General features: G+C 37.6%; 1 protein-coding gene across 1 annotated transcript; it reads left to right on the top strand.

The window, feature by feature from the left end:
- The first annotated feature begins 9,114 nt into the window (after positions 1-9,114).
- Positions 9,115-15,232, top strand: ovol1a (ovo-like zinc finger 1a). The gene is made up of 4 exons (XM_017472090.3): positions 9,115-9,692; positions 13,520-13,758; positions 14,052-14,343; positions 14,581-15,232. Exons 1-4 carry the CDS (start codon positions 9,593-9,595, stop codon positions 14,919-14,921), a joined length of 972 nt encoding a protein of 323 aa, XP_017327579.1. The 5' UTR covers positions 9,115-9,592; the 3' UTR covers positions 14,922-15,232.
- Positions 15,233-16,429: the final 1,197 nt, after the last annotated feature.

Here is a 16,429-nt window from a genome sequence, read left to right as displayed (position 1 = left end):
TCATACTGTAGTTAATGCATGAACTGTATAAATCAGTACTGGAATGGAGTCAAACTCTATCAGTGTCCATCGTGCAAGGAAAGCTTTAAAAAGAAACCTGAGCTCCACATCAACCACACTCTTCATGAGATCACAGAGCAGTTCAAGAAGATGAAGGGGGAAGGTGGGGCAAGTGGTGGGCTTGGGAGAGGAGAATTACACGGAAGAGGGACAGAGAAAAGAGCTCTAAATGAGGCCAACTGCCTGCGGGTCTCTTTAAGCATAGGTTTCCCAAGCCCTCTCCTCCTACTGAAACTCATGACAGTCAGTCACCAGGGTTGCAACCACTGGTGATGGAAAGGAATGATTCTGATAGCATGTAAACAGCAGGAAAGTGTCATGGTGTGCAAAGCACCACCATGAACTGGATCTCTTCTGTAAATCTGATGGTGAGTGTATCGGCTCTGAGTGTGGGATTTAGATCACCAATCACATAACAACATCTCTACAGAAAAGGAGTGGCTGACAAGCAAGGTATAGAAAGCTTTCACCACACAATGATGTGAGGTTTTTCAGTGTAAATACGTTAGTGATTCTTTCTAAATATTGGTTTTGCAATGGAAATATAATCATGTGATTCTTTGTAAACTCTGGAAATCCTGTATCCAGCGATTATCAAACGAATAATTACAAATAACAATGTGATTATGTGTAAAACTATGCTTACGATGTGCTGAACAACCTTCCATGCATAACAAATGTGGTGTGGACTGTTGTCTTTCCTGTTCTGTTATTTTTCATGTTTTGTGAGCCAAATTCAATGCAGACTCAGATTAACATCACAGAAACAAAAATACAGGAAATGGTTGGACAAAGGCAGAGGAGAGCAGAGGAGATTAAATTATCACTGGAGGAAATAAAAGTAAGCACTCTTTTGTTCATTTTTTTCTTTTTTTTTATCTGTATAAAGCTGAGCACTAGCCTATCAAAAGTGCGTGCATATTTTAAAAAAATAAATAAGTAAATAAATAAATTTGGTGTTTGATTAAGGCAGCGTAAAGTGGTCTCTCCTAAAATGGGCAAGTGCCATGCCTTACCAAGCACCCATGCTTTGAATAGTCCCAGCTTGGTATGTCCCCAATAAATAAATAAATAAATATTTACCTAAGATATTTAGTGAACATTTACAAGTAACAAATTACAAGTAACAAGTTTTTTTTTTGTAGAAAAGAAGTGTATTTCCTTTTTTCACCTATGAATGATGACTGATGAAAACTTTTGCAATCATGTTTATTGCCCTAATTTTGCTCACTAGTAGTGTAAAGTGTAGAATTACACTAAGCATAGAGTTCCATTAAAAGTAGAAAAAACTTTTTCAAGCTGGCAGGTATATATTTGATTTAAAATTATATAGGCAACCTGAATGACCACCTTTATCCTATGATGAAACATTTCTTTCCTGATGGGAATAGTCTCTTCCAGGATCTTCCACAGGGCTCACTGAATGGCTTCAGGAAAATAAAAATGATATAAATCACATGCTGTGGTCTTCATGGTCACCAGATCACCACCAGAGTGATGTGTTAGACAGTCTCTACGGCACCATCATCTAAACACCAACTGAAGGAATACCTTCTGGAATAAAAGATATTCATACCAAGGAGCAATGACAATAACAATGTTGTTTTCCTTTTATATGTCACCCATCTGTATGTGAGACTAACGCTTTACAATCCCACTCAGTAATCAGAGTTTGACTAATTCAGTCTTTAACTGTAATTATTGTGAGGGGCAATCTAGCCTCAAATTCATTTAATCTGTGTCATTCTGTCCAAAGAGCTACAATTCATCTCAGCACTCTCATGCCAGTCAAAGAGTGGGCTGGAGTGTCAGTGATCTTTGACCTTGGAGCAAAGACAGTCTAAAGTTCACTGTGTGCACTTTTTTGCTTGATTGGGATGCAGCACATAGGCATTTTACATTTGGGGGTTGGTTTATTTAGTTGTCTTTCAGGCAGGGAAAGGCATTGAAGGAATGTCACTGCCATCTAGTGAACGAATGAAGTAACTGTTACACTTTTATTCATGCAGTTAAGACATTTCACTCCAGGAAATGTACATACGTTTTTAAGATTGGTAACCAGAATTGTCATTAAAGAATTAAACCACTGCATCCATAAAAAATGTTGCAAAACATAAACTGTTAGACCAGCAGACACCAGGCCTTAAGCATTAACTGATCTCTCACAGCTGAATGCACAGCCAAGTATGCATCAGAAAAGTTAGCAAAATTCCACCCTTTTCAATGTTAATTTATATTTAATATTTGAATTTAATTCATTTTAACACCCTTTCAATTGCACTGTTTGCAGACATAAAGAAAATACAGGCATATGCAGGTATGTGAAGACTAAATTAGAAGTAGTGCCTCTAGTGCAATAAAAACATAAACTGAGCTTTTATATAACTTTTGACATACTAGCAACTAGATAATCTACAATCACCATAAAACTGTGGTATTCATGAAAAAACTTTGTTTAGTGATCTTACTGAGTGTACTTTAAAAGTGTGGTATTTTTCAGTTTTTATCTTGTCTTTGAAAATATTATTAGGTTAAAGTAATGATTAATCTTTAGTCAAATTACAGCCACTGAAGGCAAAGAATAATCATCTTAATCTTATACCGAAGATCAAGCCACATATTTATGTTATTCGAATACTATTTTATTACTTTCCAATCCTTCCAATCAGTGAACGTGATCTTGGATCCCAGTACAGCCCATCCTTGTCTCATCCTGTCACAAGACAGAAAGAAGGTGAGGTGTGGTGACAGGTACAAACTCTTCCCAACAACCCAGAGCACTTTGATTGTATGGTGTGTGTGTGTGCTGGGCTGAGAGGCCTCCACCCATGGTCGGCACTGAGGAAAATGGAGGTGGTAGGCAAGACAGACCAGGATTGGGACTACTTGTTCTTCACTAACCCCTGCACTAACAAGTTGGGCAATGTAGCTCTCATCATTATACCTGTTTTGCTTCCTGTCTGACAGATATGGTGGCTGAAAACTGTTTTGAACAAGCACTGTAAATAAAAAAAAATGTAGTGAGGCATTTGAGTTTAAACATGATGTCATCAACAAAAAAAACGTACAGTTTTCTTCAGTACAGGATTTAACTCACCAAAAGGATATTTACATGATTTATAGTAGGTTCTATATATTATTTTCTGTGCAATATAGTTCTATCTTTATACAAAAAAAAAATCTTTATAACATCAATGTTGTAATGTAATTTCTATACTATGAAGGTAATCTTTTAAAAGTCCCTGCTTTTCCATTGAAGATTTCATTTATACTGTTCCAGTTTTATACTATTATACTAAACCAACAAGTACAATTCATACTGAAAGCCCCTGCTCAGGGGTGACACTATGGAGGGATTAGTGGAACTGACTACTCAGAGCTCCTGAGTGGAGGGTGCCTAAGGGGCCCAGGCTAAAAATGTGGCTTTCACAGGGCCCAAGATGTAGGTTCCAGCTGACAACACTAGTTGTATTATACTAGTTCTACTAATGTTTTTTTTTAACCAGCTATAAGGGTTGGCTGCAGCTTAACTGATCATTTACTTGTAAAAGCAGAGCCAGAATGACACATACTGAAGTTAAAGTAAGGGTTCTCTGGTGAAAAAAGCAACTTAGCCTGAGCAGCTATACCCAATGCCAAAACAGGCTGAGCTGATAAATCATTTTTGCCAGGTAAATGATGCTAGAAAGAAAACCATTTCTGATTTACCTGTGTTTTGTTTGTAGTTGCAACATTTTTCAATGTTAATTTGTATTTAACATTTGAATTTAATTCATTTTAACACCATTTAAATTTCACTGTTTGCAGAGATAAAGAAAATACAGGACCATACAGGTATGTGAAGACTAAATTAGAATGTTTACCGCTATTAATGCTACATTGTAAACAGGTTGTTTTAAAGGGGAAAAATACAACACAGGTAGTTACAAAATCACAAATCTCAACAAAAAAAAGCTGGAAAATAACCAGTTGAAAAAGATGGTCTACCAGTTTCACTGGCTTTGCTTATGTTGTGCAGATAGTAGTTAGTCACACTAAGCTGGATTTTCTTTTTAGCAGGATTATTAAGGCCTAGCATTATTTAGTTACAGTAAAACACAAGTTAATGGAAACCTCAGAAGGATACTGAAAAAGGTGCACTCTGAGGTCCGGTTTATTTATTTGTTTGTTTTCATTACAGATCCCAGATCAACCCAAAACTTTTTAATTATGATAGGTTAGAATAGAAATCAAATTACTGACTGAATTTTTTTTTTTTTTTTTTTAAGTCAAGCCTAGCACAAAACCACATTTAAAGAACTATTTGTAATTATCTTTGCTCTTAGGAATGTTTTGCCATATTTGATTAGTGCAGGAGATTGTAGTACACAATAATAGTACAATAGGCTATTAGACAGGCTGCTTATATGTTTCGGGGTTTGGTAGACCGCTCTTTTCACAGCTGTCCCTCCCAAAGCAAATCCTAACGGTATTTTTCACTTTGCACGCCAGGCTTGTTGAAGCATGTCGTAAGTAACAGTCAGACAGGCCCCGGGGTGATAAAACACTGCAGAGACTGTAACTTACTCGGCCACACGGTGGCAAATCTTCATACACGCTTCTCTTTCCTGTTGGTGTCAAGCATATAAATTCATGTTTTTAATCCATACATACATACATATACATACATACATAAATACAGTGCCTCCACTAATATTCGCACCCTTGGCAAATATGAGCAAAGAAGGCTGTGAAAAATTGTCATTATTGTTTAACCTTTTGATCTTTTGTTAAAAAAAAAAAAAATCCCCCAAAACTACTTTGCTCTCATGGATATCAAACAACTGCAAACAAAATACAGGTTTATCAAAAACAATCTTTGTTAAATATAGGTGTGCTATTATTGGCACCCCTATGAATTCATATGAGAAAAATATATTTGAAGTGTATTCCCATTGATATTTTAAATTTTTTTAGTACACCTGGGTGACTAGAAACAGGAAATTGTTCACCCATGACTTCATGTTTTACATGGATATACAAATTAGGTAACACAGGCCAAATTCCCTTAGTCATTCATAACAATGGTTAAGAAGCATTGAAAATGGCCATTTCTACCATCAGGGCAATAATTAAGAAGTTCCAGTCAACTGGAAATGTTATGAATCAACCTGGAATTGGACGTGTGTCTTTATTGTCTCAACGCACTGTGAAGAGGATGGTTCAAGTGGCCAAAAAATCTCCAAGGATCACAGCTGGAGAATTGCAGAAGTTGGTTACATCTTGTGGTCAGAAAGTCTCCAAAACTACAATCCGAAGTCACCTACATCACCACAAGTTGTTTGGAACGGTTTCAAGAAAAAAAACCCTCTACTCTCATCCAAAAACAAACTCAAGCGTCTTCAGTTTGTCAGACACTACTGGAACTTCAAATGGGATCGGGTTCTATGGTCAGATGAAACCAAAATAGAGCTTTGTGGCAATAAAGACCAGAGCTGGTTTTGGCGCACACAGAGAGGTAGCCATATGGAAAAGTACCTCATGCCCACAGTTAAATATGGTGGGGGCTCTTTAATGTATTGGGGCTGTTTTTCTGCCAGAAGACCTGGACATTTTGTTAGGATACATGGCAGCCCTTCCAGTCCCCTGACTTGAAACCCATAGAAAACCTGTGGGGTGAACTGAAGAGGAGAGTCCACCAGCGTGGACCTCGAAAATTGAAGGATCTGGAACGATTCTGCATGGAGGAATGGTCTCAGATCCCTTGCCATGTATTCTCCAACCTCATCAGGCATTATAGGAGAAGACACAGAGCTGTTATCAGAGACCCTGTCTCACGCTTAAAAAACTCATGTTAACTCATTAATTAAATCATGTTTTAAAAAATGTTAAGAGTCATTCATAATTGTCAGTGGTGTTTTCGAAATAAAGAGTTGCAAATTACATGTTAATAGGCCTATACAAAATAATACCCTACAGTCAGTCTGTGTGCACCTGCCTGCCTACTATCTTTCTGCATGTAATGGAAAACAATCTAACAATCACACCAAATATAAAATAGACAACCCCAATTCAACCCCAAAAAGTTGGGATGCTGTGTAAAATGTAAATAAAACCAGAATGCAATGATTTTCAAATCTCATAAACCCATATGTCATTTAAAATAGAACATAGAAAACATATCAAATGTTTAAATTGGGTAAATGTAACATTTTAAGAAATAAAAGGTCATTTTGAATTGGTCAAAACACATCTCAGAAAAGTTGGGACAGGGGCAACAAAAGGCTGTAAAAGTCAGTGTTACTAAAAAGAAACAGCTGGAGGTTAATTGGCAACAGGTCAGCAACATGATTGAGTATAAAAAGAGTATCTTAGAGAGGTAGAGTCTTTCAGAAGTAAAAATTGGCAGAGGCTTACCAATCCATCGAAAAAGTGCATCTACAATTTGTGGAACAATTTCATAATAATGTTCCTCAACATAAAATTGTGAAGAATATGAATATCTAGTCATCTACAGTATATAATATCATCAAATGATTACGAGAATCTGGAGAAATCTCTGTGTGCAAGGGACAAGGGTGAAAATCAATATTCCATGCCCGTGATCTTCGGGCCCTCAGGCAGCACTGCATTAAAAACAGGCATGATTCTGTAATGTAAAACACTGCATCAGCTCAGAAACACCCTCAGAACTCATTGTCTGTGAACACAGTTTGCCGTGCCATCCACAAATGCTGGTTAAATCTCTATCATGCAAAGAAGAAGCCATATGTGAAACGCTGCTGCCTTCTCTGGGCCAAATCTCATTTAAAATGGACTGAGGCAAAGTGGAAAACTGTTCTGTGGTCAGACGAATCAAAATTTTAAATTCTTTTTGGAAACCATGGACACCGTGTCCTCTAAAATAAAGAGGACTAAAGAGGAGAGAGACCATCCAGCTTCATTTACATTGGCACTGTTATAATCTCAGTATCAAAATGTATTTTAACAACAACCGTAATTAGATGGTTAGTCAAAATTCCTTTAGATAATGCATGAAAGGTGTGGCACCAAGCAGGAATGAACCATGCATCTCTGTACAGTAAAATTATACCGTGTATGAGAAATGCATGAACAGTGGCAGATGAAGACACGCTACATTCCTTTGCCTTCTAATACAGTTAAGAATGTGGGCAGTCATCGAAAAATATAATGACACTTCAGTCATCACAGGTGGCAGATTTCCATGTCAATAAGGGACAGTACAAAAGTGATGCAGAATGGCACCGCCTTGCATGGTATGACTCTTCACAGTAATGGAAAGTCTTTGGTTTGTTTTCATTGCTGAAAGAAAAATGGAGTAAAGCAGGCCTTGGGGGATGGAAGGTAATGTTAGAAAGAAAAGGGGCAACAGGTCACCAATCAGGTTATGCTTGATCAGACTGACATTTATTTTTTGTCAGATCATATAGCATTGTTCTAAACCACAAGTATCAGTTTAACATCCCACATTATAGAAAGTAAAAAAGAAAAAGCATTAAAGAAAAGCAGAATGTAGAGTTTAAAGATGTGTACATTAAGCAGCCTATGTGCTTGTATATGTGAGTGTTTGCAATCTTGGTGGATAAAATTTCAATAGTAAAGTATGCAGTTAATTCCTGTGTAATAGAAAGCAGGGCTCTGGGGGACTTGGGTTTAATTCTCATAATGGCTTCCAAAGAGGGATGGAGGATGCTGTTCATGCTCGAGCAAATCACCACATCTGTACAGAATAATGCACTTTTTTTTTTTGTTGTTTTACATTTTATGTCACAGCACAATATAACTTTAAACCTGTTAATATAACTTTAAACACTCTCCTTATGCTTATACAACATACAATAATATAGACGCAATGCAACAATCAATTCAAAAGTATATATCCACACCAAAACAAAAGCTTCACAAATGCCCAAATTGCCACCTGTAAGTCAGTAATTCGAGCATTTACCTTCTTAAATACATGCTGAGATAGAGGTAGACAAGAATAATTAGTGGGATGTTTCATTTAAATTTACACATCCTGCAAAGCAGTTAAGACCGAGTTATCAATAACAAGAAGAAATAACAGGTGCAATGTGTTTATAATAAAGGCAACAAGGGGAAGGGGATGAGCAGGAAGAAAATGGGGTAAATGTTCTGCCTCAACCGCTTGGACAGCCCGGGCAACATACCACTCATTCTACACACCTACACGCTCCCTCTTTCTTCGTTTATCTCCATCTCTCTTGTTCTTCTCATTATAATCCTTACTCATTTACTTACTCACTACATTTTAATATTCACTGACCCACATTTTAATTATTATATATGACCTTATCATTGATAATGAATCATAATCATGTAGAAAATCAACAAATAAAAAAAATGTATAGAACAGGTTAGACAGTTTTGACTAACTATTGGTAATGATTCCAGGAAAGGTGTGAATGGAAGAAAGGGGAGGTTTTGAGGTGATTTTAATGCATATAGGGTTTTTGTTCGGAGCAGTCAGAGGAGTAAGGAGGGGTACTAGCCTACTGATAAATGGGGTGTGCATGGTGAAGCCATCCATAATCTTAGATTATTATACACTGTTTTATTCAGAGAGTGAATTATTAATGGGCAATGTCATTTATATAGGCCTAGGCAACGACAACCACTAAGATAGTGTAAATATGAGAATTTTGTGTGATGATAATGATGATCTGACTGTTCACCACGAAAACTATCATGATAATGATCATCGTCATAAAGTTGTAACCAGTTGTAACCATAATAAATAAATAAATGACCAGTGTGCTCGTAGACCTACGTTTAAAAGTTATAAACGTTAAATGCCTGCACGTTTACCTTTTACTATCCATCGCTGTAGTCCTACTTCTTGGCCTACTGCATTTAGTCGCTCCCGCCTTGAAGCGGAATGGTGACTGGAGAGTGTGTGCGCGCGCGCGCGCGCGCGTGTGTGTGTGTGTGTGTGTGTGTGTGTGTGTGTGGTGGGGGAAGAAACCGGTTGAACAGGTAGAGCGTAGAGGTTGGGTCGGGTTTGTTGTCACCGTTATTTCCAGGCGCATGCGCGCTGCCACCTGTTTCCTCATGAATGTGTACCTGCGCTTCAATCAACCTTTGAAATTCGTTGTGCTGTGACTCAAGTGAGCGGATCGAAACAGTTCCTCCATCGTTTTCTGCATTAGCCGGCGCTTGGACGGCCTATATACGCACATTTTGTTAAAGGAACAAGCTCTGGACGAGCGTGGAAATTACGGAAGAGAAGGCAGGGCGCGCAAAAGTGGACAAATGGTGGGAGACGCCACAGGAACCTGTAGCCTATAGGTACAAAAGTTTGTAGAGGCTGTGAGGAGGGAGGAGAACGAAACAAAATCGTCCGAGTCTCCATTAAAATCGGCTACACACCGGTCATCGTCCTTCTAGTAAATATTGTATTAGTTGTATCACCTGTGTGGTTCATTTTAGTAGAGTAGAGACTACAGCGCTGTAGTAACTACAACAGGGTGTCGTAGAGAGAGATAGCGGAGAGCCACCTGGAGAACTCAGCATGCCACGAGCATTCCTGGTGAAAAAGCCCAGTGTTTCACCCGGCAAGAGGAGCTGGAGTGATCTACCTGACCATGAACGAGGGGACATCTACATACCAGGTGAGGGGCACACACTCATTACATTAAATTACATCGCATTTAACCTAAGAGAGCCTAAAAAACACAGGCCGAATAACGGTAAACGGGAACTACACAATTTCTCATGTTCACTCTTTTCGGCATGACTACAACATTGTATTGTTTTGTTAACAAGCATTTACAAAGCTATTCGTTACTTTCAATTATAGCCTATATAGGCCTTTATAAATAATAATAATAATAATAATAATAATAATCCTCAAACAGGTTCAGTTCTTAGACGGTTTATCATACACCTCAGATTATATTTCAAAACATTTAATTCCCATTTGTACCCAATTAAATTACAGTTTGTTGACATCGAATTTGACACTTCTTGCTGATTTGAAAGTGTGTGTGTGTGTGTGTGTGTGTGTGTGTGTGTGTGTGTTTGTGTTAAAACAATCAAGGAGCCTTTCCAGCCCGTTTAGCTGACCTTCAGCCCCAGCTGCCTTCCTTGTAGACGACGAAAATCCATTGCAACACACTGCATTGCGCACAGTTCCGTCTCGCCCATAAACCAGAACGTAACATTTGGAAAAGCTTTTAAATCCACTTTAATTTAGGAGGTAATACAGTAGTAGAAGGGATGGAGTGGATTTAAGGAAACGGCGTTTTACCCACGCGTGGCCATAACCAACAGATTCATGTGTGATCTTGACAACGTTTTAGAAAAAAGCAGGCAGAGGTTTTGAGTATCAGATGACTTGCCGATTCACCTAACGGAATACGAGAAATACAATCCTCTCTTTGTGAGCCCCTTCCCCATGCTCATTTCCTACATCAGAATAAACTATTAGGCTAATAATTTACCAAATGCTGATGGATTTACACTCGCTTTTAGAAGATCATTTCCGAACAGGATGTATAGGGGTGTAATTTCTGATAGGATATTTTTTTCTCTCTCCTTTCCTTTAGACTGAATATATATATATATATATATATATATATATATATATATATATATTATATATATATATATATATATATATATTATATATATATATTATATATATATATATATATATAAAATATATATATATATATATATATATATATAATATAAAATCTTGTGAATTAATTATTGTGAATTAGGCTCGTAACTTAAAGTTGTTTTTGTTGTTTTTTTTTAAAATAATGTATACGTTATTTCTCTTTATATTTTACATTATTTGCTCAAAACATTTGGAGTTGATGTTGAAGAAAAAGTTTGAACTGATTTACTGTAGCACTTAACAGCATAACGTGGTATGTTGTTAATGCTGTTAGACTCGTTCTTATGATGGGCCTAATTGTCATAACAGACAATTGTGTAGTTTCATTTCAAGTTTAACAGCCAAGGCCTGTACGTAGAGAAATGAAGTTACTGGAAATGTGTCAGAAACCAGTGCTGATAATCGAAGATAAATTCATCTTAATTTCTCAACACTCTTTTTCCAAAAAGCTGATATGTAATTAGTATAATTATATAATATATAATTGATCTTTTTTTCTCTCTTATAATATTGAATTTGGAAAGACAGTGTTTCTAATTAGCCTGATCATTTATTTGTTCGGTAAGAAAATGATCTGGCTTGTTTATCCTTGCAGTGGCTTTGTTGTGCACAGCTGAGTTAATGAACAGTGAAGGAAATAACGGACTGGCCGAGGTGCCGCTGGTGTTTCTCGATACACCCTTAGCAAACATGGCCCAAAGTAAACTCACCTCCAGTGGGATAGGCCTACTCTCCACCTTTCCCACCTTTCTTTACTGATAGTCGTCCTATTATTTCCCCCCCACTTACCAACATGGCACGCACAATCAGTAGATACTGAGCTCTTAATTCAGTTTTATTTTGAATGTTTCTATCCGACTGCACAGATTTCCCTCTCGTTTTACACTAGGAGAGTCTGAACCCGTGGGGTGTGACGTCACCAGTGCGGTGTCACTGTTGCGAGATAAGACATGAAAAGTGGATTTGGATTGGTGCGTAGAACAGGACAATAAATCGGGCCAGGAGTTGTGCAGAGTCATTATGCTCCGTTTTGCTTTGTTATTTAGTCGTATCGGTTTCAGTGCGGTTTTTTTTTTTTTCAGAGCGGGTCTACTGTTTTGGAGTCGGCCTTGTAATGAAAAAGAAAGGCAAATATTATCGAAAGTGAACTGGATCCCTGAAAAAACTTTAATAATGCAGTCTGTGCCACCCAATTTAGCAAATGAAGGCCCAACAACATGGTCTGTTTTAGTTAATAAAGTTCATTTCGTACTTTATCTCAGATAGCACATACATTGTACTTTAATAATAGCCTATAAAACGGACACTTTCATATTCACTGCCTGTGTTGTTCCACGTTTACAAACACACACACACACACACACACACACACACACACACACACACACACACACACACACACATATATATATATATATATATATATATATATATATATATATATATATATATATATATATATATATATATATATATATATATATATATATATATATATATATTCACACATATATACATATATGAGATGGTCGGGGTTGGCACACACCTGAAGAGAGATAAATCCAACGTGGTACAGTAAATGGGGGGGGGGGGATTTTGAATTTTTAAAAATTTTAAAAATCTGAATTTTTAATTCAGATTCCTAGATTTAATTCAAATTGTAGCTCAGTAGAAAAAATAGACAAAATAATTTTATATATAAAAAAAGAATACTTTTTTTAATCCAGGAAGGATCTTAATTGAGCTATATCACACTGTTGCATTCTGCTTATACAGTTACAGTGCATATGAGACACATTTGCATTATATCTTGCATTTCTTTATTTATTTTTACTTAATCTCCTTAATGTACGAAAATGGTAGTGTAATGCCAGTTAGCTGAAACTGATGTCAAGATTTTTTTTTATGGTGCCACTAATAGTTAGAATATGAGTATGTGATACATTACTAGGGTTCTGTTTTTGCCTATGCATTGTGTTGTATGTAGGTTTGTATAACGAGAGATGATAAGCCTGTGTCTCTAGCTTGGCCAGTCAGACTGGTAATGCCGTAACAGGAGTGGCTGACTTCAGCATAGGACAATACAGTTGCACACACACCTGCCTCCCACCCAACCACAAATACACACACGCACACCTTCCCTAAAGGCACAACTGTCCCCAGTTTTTTGAGAGCCACACACAACATCCAGTTTCAGATAATCTAAAGATTTGTTATTAAAACCTAGAGCATATTTGAGTGATTTGGAACCATTTTAGGGAAGTTTGTTTTGTTGACAGAATTTTAGAAATGATCTTCGACATATTGTAGTTCTAAAACACACAAACTCAAACTGCAGGCTAACTATATGGCCAAAGGTTTGTGGACATATGACCATCACACCCATATGTGCTTTTTGAACATTCCATTCTAGATTTAGTGCCCCTTTGCTGTTACAATAACTACCACTCTTCTGGAAAGGATTTCCACAAAATTTTGGTGTGTGGCTGTGGGGATTTGCCCATTCAGCCAAAAGAGCATTAGTGGTCACTCAATTTCTTCCACTCCAGCCTTGGCAAACCATGTTTTCATGGAGCTCAATTTGTGTACCGGGGCCGGTGAACACGTTTGGGCCTATTAGTTCTACTGAAGGGAAATTATAATGCTACAGCATACAAAGACATTCTATACAATTGTGTGGTTCCAATTTTGTGTCTACAGTTGGGGAACCACAGATTCGTGTGATGGTTAGGTGTCCACATACTTTTGGCAATATAATGTAATATTACTACCATTTACACTCATTTCACATTTTCTCCATGATTTCCCCTCCAGTCTTTGTGTCGCCTCCAGCTCTGTGTGAGGAAACGGAAGCAAGTACAGGTGAAGTGGCCCTATGCCTGTCCACTCATAAAGAACGCAACAGATGTACACAGAACTATATGCTAGAGCCCCACACAGTGGTTTCTACAGCTGAACTACCTTCCTGTACCGCTCTGGGACAGCAGCCCAGTCCTGAAACAGAGCGCATCCGAAGTACACAGAGCAGCACATACGTCCGCTCCAAGATCAAGGTGGGGTTCTCTCAGAAATGTACCTTTCATTAAGTTTCTATTTTAGTATCTGGCTAAAAACAGGTTTGGCTTGTATGGTTTCAGTGTTAGTTACCCACCTATTTTGGTTCAGGAATTAACTGTGGTATGTGGCATCATACCAGTCATTTATGTGCAAGCTAATTTGTTATTTAACTGAGAAACCCAAGGAATCTTCTTGGAATTTAGGTGACTTGAGAACAAATTGTGCTGAATAAATTGTGACGATGTCCCACCTTTTTCAATACATTTTCCTTTATGTTTTATATTTACAGGTGACTACAGGCGAACTCCCTGTCGAAGCTCCAGTTAACATTCTAAGCACAACTGCTGATCCTCCTGTCACTGTGGCAAACCCATGTCCCACAACCAGCAGTGGGACATCATCTGCACCTGCAGCAGGGGGAACCTATGCATGTCAGGTGTGCCAGAAAATGTTTCAGTACCAACGCATGCTCAACAGACACCTAAAGTGTCACAATGATCAGAAACGGCACCTGTGCAGTTTCTGCGGCAAGGGCTTTAATGACACCTTCGATCTCAAGAGGCATGTGCGCACACACACAGGTATGTAAGCATAAAATATTTTGTTAGTCAAGTTACTTTTTTTACTGTCAGAGAAAAGAGGTTGACAAAACAGGTATCAGATTTATTTACCTGGGTGTGTAATATTGTATATAAATATACAGTTCCAGTTTCAAATTGCCTCCGCTCCTACTGCGAGGCTTTAGGACAAAACTCTGTGACAACACACTACACACAGACACTTAAATATATATATGCCTCTAATCTGTTATGTCCCAGGTGTTCGTCCATATAAATGTAATTTGTGTGAGAAGGCCTTTACCCAGCGCTGCTCTCTGGAATCCCACATGAAGAAGATTCATGGTGTGACACAGCAGTATGCCTACAAGGAACGCCGCACCAAGCTCTATGTCTGCGAGGATTGTGGCCACACTGCTTCAACCCAGGATTCATTGCTGCGCCATATCCATAATCAACATCCAAACAGTGCCTTCTTGCGGGCCAAGGGGGCACGTAGACATTCGGGGGCAACAGGTGTAATTGCACGGGAGGAAAACTCCCTGCCTGGCTCTCCTTTATCTCTGAACAGTGATGACACAACAGGATCAGGAGGAAGGTAGAAAGAGTTTAGATTGATTGAGACATAAAATAATATTGTTATAATATACACATCTATCACATTATGTCAGTTGGAGCATATGCAATGTTATTTAAACTAAGACAAGTGAGAAAGTGAAACTGGAAGCTTAACGATACAGTGACTTTGACAGTCTAGATGAACTGATGAATGAGTTTCAAGCAGTAATCATAGATTGAGTTTACACATCCACTATAGATGAGGGCTGGTTCTTCGCTTTGAAATCAATAAACAGCTAAATAATGATTATGCACTAGTTTAGTTTACGTTAAAGCTGATTTTGGAAAACTTTAAAAAGAAAACGCTATTTGATGTAAATAGTACTCCATTTTTGCCCAGGGGAGAACCTTTTTTTTCCTAAATATTGTTATATTAAAAACTGTTATGTCTTATTTTGCTGCAAGGAATTATTGAAGAGGGAGTGGTGTTTGGTCAGTAATTATTGATGTTCTATACTGTCAAATGTGTGAAGAAATGTGTATTTATCAAGGTAGTGTGTAATGTTCTTTTGGTGGAGTTTATCACTTATTCCAGATTTTATACATTTATAATAACATATAAATCTTTGTACATAATATGAACATAGATTCAGATTTTCATATTCATTGGTATCCTCAAGAGTAACATATGAGATGTGTTCACTGCTGTTACTGTCTAACAGCCTAACATTAACAATGCTAATTTGTCTTCAGGCCTAATAGTTTAACTAGGGCACTGAAGTACTGTATGGACTTTTACTACATAACTTTTTTTTAAGTGTATGTGCTTTCTATATAAAATAAACAATAAACTTTTATTTTATGTTACAAATACTGAACAAGAAGTGAAATCTGTGTATGCCTGGGCTGAAATTAGTTTTGGACAGGAAAAGGGGTGTGTGTGTGTGTGTGTGTGTGTGTGTGTGTGTGTGTGTGTGTGTGTGTGTGTGTGTGTGTGTGTGTGTGTGTGTGTCAGGGGGCGGATGCTGTGTGAGCATACAACAGATTCCAGGTCTGTGTTTGGTCTTGTTGCTGGAATTCACTAGCAGCCTTATTATTGAGTTTCTAGGTGTTAACGGTTCAGGGGCTCTGTGGTTGTGCCCGTTATGTTGCTTAACCATTATATCACTCAAAACAGATATTTAGTGGTTAATTTTAATACAGAATGTAGACTGTGTAATCTTCATTGTCCATCCCCATGAGGTAGAAAATTGTCTTTAGAAAGAGGCTCAAACAAACAACAAAAACAATATAAATAAAATAAAAACACAGCTGTTGTAAGAGACCTGTTGCAATACATTTATCTTAAGATCCTATTTCAATAGCAGTAGGGATAAAACTCTTCTTATATTTAGCCTTTTTCACTAAAGGTACCTTATATCGTCTGCCAGATGGAAGTACCTGAAACGAGTCATGAAGTGGGTGGAAAATGTCCAATGTAATAGGTGAAGCTTTCCTTTTAACTGCCATGATGTAAAGATCAGAGAGTGGTATTTGTTGCTTTCCAATAATA

The sequence above is a fragment of the Ictalurus punctatus genome, chromosome 7 (assembly GCF_001660625.3).
Source record: "Ictalurus punctatus breed USDA103 chromosome 7, Coco_2.0, whole genome shotgun sequence".
NCBI classification, from domain to species: Eukaryota; Metazoa; Chordata; class Actinopteri; order Siluriformes; family Ictaluridae; genus Ictalurus; species Ictalurus punctatus.
This window is presented reverse-complemented; position numbering and strand designations above follow the sequence as displayed.